At 25.8% G+C, this 5230-nt stretch overlaps 1 protein-coding gene across 1 annotated transcript; it reads right to left on the bottom strand.

Annotated features, from left to right (window-relative positions):
• Positions 1 to 667: 667 nt before the first annotated feature.
• On the bottom strand, positions 668 to 4186 carry LOC134836786 (reticulon-4-interacting protein 1, mitochondrial-like). Its single transcript, XM_063852004.1, has 8 exons — positions 4095 to 4186; positions 3692 to 3879; positions 3340 to 3420; positions 2697 to 2853; positions 1925 to 2635; positions 1495 to 1748; positions 1057 to 1157; positions 668 to 997 (listed from the first exon to the last, which is right to left on the bottom strand). The coding sequence occupies exons 2-8, from the start codon at positions 3737 to 3739 to the stop codon at positions 871 to 873; spliced, it is 1479 nt and encodes a 492-aa protein (XP_063708074.1). The 5' UTR covers positions 3740 to 3879; positions 4095 to 4186; the 3' UTR covers positions 668 to 870.
• Positions 4187 to 5230: the final 1044 nt, after the last annotated feature.

Here is a 5230-nt window from a genome sequence, read left to right as displayed (position 1 = left end):
TCTGTGAAGCAAAAGTAATTCTTTACAAAATTGCAACTGTTTACCGTTGAAAAAAAATTAATTTAATTTTTGGATTTCTTTGATTTAAAAAAAATAAAATTTATTTTAAATTTTTTCATTTTTGGTTGTAAAAATTAATAATGTATTTTTTTAAATTAATTAAATTAAAATTAATTACTTTTTTAATTATTTTAAATAAAGTCGTAATTTTTAAAATTATTTTTTTCTTGAAAATTATTTTTTTTTTTTAGAAAATTTAAGTTTTTTAAATTCTTTTTTTATTAAATATATTTTTATATATAAATATAATTATATTTTCATTAATATTTTTTATTAAATTTTTCTTTTCTTTAAAATAAATTTGGAAATTATTTTTCAAATTAAATAAATCTAATATTTTAATTTTTTTTTTTTTTTGTTTAAAAAATTAAAAAAATATTTACTACTTCCAACTGAAAAAATTAATTTTGGAGTAAAGAAAAATTATTTAATTTTCTTCAAAAATTGAAAAAAAAAATTATTTGAAAAATTATAAAAAACAAAAAATGAAAATTTTTAAAGAACTTTATTTTTTTAATTTTTTATTTAAATTTTTATTAGAACAGAAGAAATTAATTTTAATAAAAAATTAACTGAAGGCTCATTAATAGATGTCAATAAATATTTTTTTTTATTTAAATTTTCAATATAATATTTACACATTCAAAGCACGTTATTTACACTTTTTTGTCTTTTAAACATTGTTAGAACACAAATTTTCAACACTTTTCGTATATTCGTCAAAGAAAAAAATCTTCAAAAAATTTGTTGTTAGTTTTAAGTCATCATCAAATCTGATAAACTTTCACGTAGCGGAAGCGGCTTCGGTTTTCATCTGAACGTTATGAGTGTGCTCCCGATGCGTTTGTCGCTCATCACATGCGCAAGGGCGCGCTCCGCTTCATGCGGCGAGTAAACTTGGTCCACAACGGTTTGTAGGATGCCGTCATTAACATAACTGAAAATACATTTTTTTAATTAATTTTTTTTTTTTATTAAAAAAAGGAAAAATTTTACCCAGCAAGACGATCAAGTGCAAGATGACACAAATGAGGACCATCCCACGTTGGTTCTGTCCTCAGCAAGAAACAGCCAAACTTTTTTAACTTAATGTACATCTGAAAAATTGAAATTTTATTGAAATAAATATAAAAATAATTAAAAAATATAATAAGAAACTAAAATTAATAAAAAAAAATTGATAATAAAATTAATTAAATTCTAAATAAATTTTAAATTAATTTAAATTATTTTTTTTATTTTTAAAATTTAATTTTAATTTTACATGTAAATTTTATTTTTTAAATTTTAATTTTAATTAAATTAACTATTATTAATTAAATTAAATTATTTAAATTAATTAATTTTAATTATTTTTTTATTAAAAATAATTTAATTTAAAATTTTAAATTAAATTTAATTTTTTTCATGATTTTAGTTGAAATTTCAACTTACAGAATAAAACAGTCTCATAAACGCTCCGTACTGATCAGAATCAATATCAGGCTCAACTGTGTTCACAACCGTTCCTGATGGCTTCACGAACTTCCAGAAAAAGTCTGTGCTGTAACGCAAGCGTGTCGTTATAAAAATCACGTCGTAACTCTCTCGCGACGTCAATTCGTTGATAAAATTCGACTGGGCGATGTTCACTTCGAAGAACGATGGCGTAAAACTGTCATTTTGGAAGGTAATGACATCATCAGCTCCTGAAATTCATAAAAAATTTAAATTATTTTTTTAGCTTTTGTCGTTTTTTGGACTTTTTGAAGCATTTTTCGGGTAATTTCTTACCTCTATCCTCTAAAAATGCGAGCATGAAATGAATTTTTAATGAAAATGAAGCCAATTTTGATGAAAAAACGTAAAAAAATTAATTTCTTACCTAACGCTTTAACAACTGGAGCACTTCGAGAATGGCAAGTCGTTGTCACAAATGCTCCCCATTTCTTCGTCAATTGCGTCAAAACACATCCAACCGGCGAACATCCATCTTCGATCAAAATTCTCTTGCCCGACGTCGTGTGTTCGCTCAAATTCGCCGTTTTTAGTGCCGTTAACGCGACACATCCGCTATATGGCAGTGATGCAGCTCCTTCGAAGCCAATTAAAAAGGGTTTTCGCGCGACAAGTGTTTCCGGCGTGACAACATAATCCGATGCCAAGCCCGCATTATACCACGGCGACGCGATCCACACTTCATCGCCAATTTCTAAACCGCATTTCGAGCCTCGTCCCACAGCTTCGACAATTCCCGCGCAACTTCTGCCAAGCACGAGAGGCAATTCCGGATGGAATGAGTCATATCTGTTGATGAGTTGTCGCAAATATCTGCCGTAACCGTGCGAAATTCGATCGTCGAGACGCATTACGGATGCCGCACGAACTTTTACGAGAATATCGGAGCTACTTCGAAGATGCGGAACGTTCGTTTGGCAAATTGTGACGTTATCGCTATCTTTGTACGAGACACAGGCAACTGCTTTCATGATGGGTTCGGCAAGATGAGGTCTGGCAAGCCATAATCCGAGCAGAAAACCGCCTGTAGTGCCGAATCCCAAGCCAATTAGCACGAAAAAAGCGTTGTTGCGGGAAACTAAAAAAAGGTAAAATTTTTTTAAATTTATTTTTCATTGAAAAAATCGGAAAAAACTTACTTTCATCACGAAAAATGAAAGCTAATTGCTCTTGAATGACATTCGGGTCGGTAATTTGGTTCGCGAAATTAGAAACACTACCGGCAATTCTTCCTAAACTGGCCCATATGTTCCTCAAAGTTTCTCGCACGGTATCGAATGCTGGATCTCGAATCGCCTAAAACGAAAATTCGTAAAATTTTAATTAAAATAAAATAATTGATTTAATTAAATTTAAATTTTAATTAATTTATTCATTTATAAATTTCAATAAATAAGAAATTTAAATTTTAAAATTAATAAAATTTAATTTAAATTTTTTAAAATTAAGATAAAATTAGATTAAATAAATTAAATTGACAATTTATAAAATTAAATAATTATTAATTAAAAATTGATTTAATAAAATTAAATTAAATTGAAAAAATAAATTAATCAATATTTATTAAAAAATTAATTAAAATTTAATTTTAATAAATTAAAATTAATTTATTTAATTTAAAATTATTAAATTGGAAAATTTTATTTTATTTTTAATTTTAAATTTTATTTCTCAAAAATTCATTCAATTTAATTTATTTATTAATTTTATTTTATTTTATTTAAATAAAATTTTAAATAAATTTAAAATTTTTTAAAATTAAAAAATGTGGGAAAAACTTACTCTAACAGCTTGTTGCCTCGCCTCATCGGAATATTGTCTCACGACTCGCATAGAATTTTCGGCTGCCATTCCCGCTTGTACCTTTTTTCGGAAAAATTACTTCAAATGAATACTTTTTTTCGTGCCTTATTTTATCACAAAATTACAACAAATTAAATTATTACTGACACCATCCATTAGTCACAACAGATAAGAAGCAGATGAAGAAATAGAAACAACATTTTATTTACAAGCAAACTACCGAAATCAATTTTTTAAATGTGTGTGTTAAGGGATTGTTACATAATACCCTTGAACAATTTTTGGACATCAAACAAGCACTTTCAAGGCCAAAATTCGGCTGAGGACCTACCTTTAACGTATCCAACGACTGACTCGCTCGAAAGACAACTTCATCCATTTCCCGGTGACGGCTTTTGATCTCGAAAACTACCCGACAAGAGGGCAGTGGGTTCTATTGTGAAGACATTTCTCTCATCCGACAGTGACTCACGAGTGTTTCGTTGCAATCTTCGAAAATGAGGAAGTAATGGGGTGATTCTGGAAAAAAATAGGTAAGAAGTTTCATTCAGTTTTAATATTTTATTTTGAAGTTTTTGAAGAAATATTAAAAAAATAATTCGTATTGATCCGAAAAAATTTTTTAGGTCGTTCACTTAATATTTATTAAAGTAAAAAGTAAGGAGTAACATTTAATAATTTCACTTTTAAATGATAATTTTAATTTTTTGTTAATTTTTTTCATTGACACTAACCTTTAATTTATTTATTAATTGTTAAAAATACTGAAATAATTTTTATTTGTGCGATTCCAAAACAAAGTGAGAAAATATTGACAATCGGAAAGCTGGATCGAAAGGCTCGTGACTGGATGGCATGCGAAATCCGGGTAACTGAGTGAGACGATCGAAAGTGATACTGTTATATGCTGTCAGGTAAGTATACCAGTACTGGTATACTTACCTGACAGATGTATAACAGTTCAATTTCAGCCGACTCATTTCGTCACTATGGATTGCCTATGAAATTCCGTCACGAGCCTCATGCATTGCAGCGTATATTCTGGCAGAGGGCGCTAAAATTGGTAAATATTTATTTGAATTTTCAAAATTAACGATAAAAAGTTAAAAATTAAATTAAATTAAAAATTAAACTAGATTTATTAATTTAAAAAAATATAATATTTGAATGATTATTTTAATTTACTTTTTATTAAATTATTTTTTTTTTCAATTTTTAATTTTTATATTGAATTAAAATAAAATAATATTTTCTAATTAAAAAACATAGTTAGTTTTTATTTTAATTTTTAATAATTAATTAATTTTTTTTTTAATAGGTATATTTTTAATAATATTTTTATTAACTATGTTATTTAATTAGAAATAAAATATGCTTAAAAATTTAATTTTTTTTTGTAAATTTTGCTCATAAATGAAATTTGTTTTTAATAAAAAAAATAATATTTTTTTTCCACTTTTGATTAATAAATAATTTTTTTAATATTCTATTTCAAATTAGCAGAAATCTAAAATTTTCGAGTTTTTCAATTGGTTTTATTTTATTTGAATAATGATATAAATTTAACGAATTTTTTAAATAATTTTATTGTACATCGTAAAATTTATTATTTCATTGAATAATTTAATAATAATTTTTTAAAAATATTTTTTTGCACCAATTTCTTACAAATTAGATTTTTATGAAAATTAATTTAGATTTTTTTTAGCATTTTTTAGAAATCGTTAAATGTCATAAAATATTTTTGTTTAATATTTCTATAAATTTTCGTCCATGTTTATTAACTAACAATTTTTATTTTACAGCAATGTTTTTCTTAACGCAAAAATGGGCTTCTTTAAAAAACAAAACTCTTCCAAACATCGTTGCT

The sequence above is a fragment of the Culicoides brevitarsis genome, chromosome 1, assembly GCF_036172545.1.
Source record: "Culicoides brevitarsis isolate CSIRO-B50_1 chromosome 1, AGI_CSIRO_Cbre_v1, whole genome shotgun sequence".
Classification (NCBI taxonomy): domain Eukaryota; kingdom Metazoa; phylum Arthropoda; class Insecta; order Diptera; family Ceratopogonidae; genus Culicoides; species Culicoides brevitarsis.
The sequence above is the reverse complement of the archived record's forward strand: the minus strand, read 5'-3'. Positions and strand labels throughout refer to the sequence as shown.

Bases quoted from the DNA above. Each gene is read 5' to 3' on its own strand.
- LOC134836786 (XM_063852004.1), bottom strand. From the start codon at position 3,739: ATGGATGAAGTTGTCTTTCGAGCGAGTCAGTCGTTGGATACGTTAAAG. The intron at 3,421-3,691 runs GTAGGTCCTCAG...TTCCGAAAAAAG, and splicing joins AGTCGTTGGATACGTTAAAG to GTACAAGCGGGAATGGCAGC. The intron at 1,749-1,924 runs GTAAGAAATTAA...TATGAATTTCAG, and splicing joins TCCAGTTGTTAAAGCGTTAG to GAGCTGATGATGTCATTACC.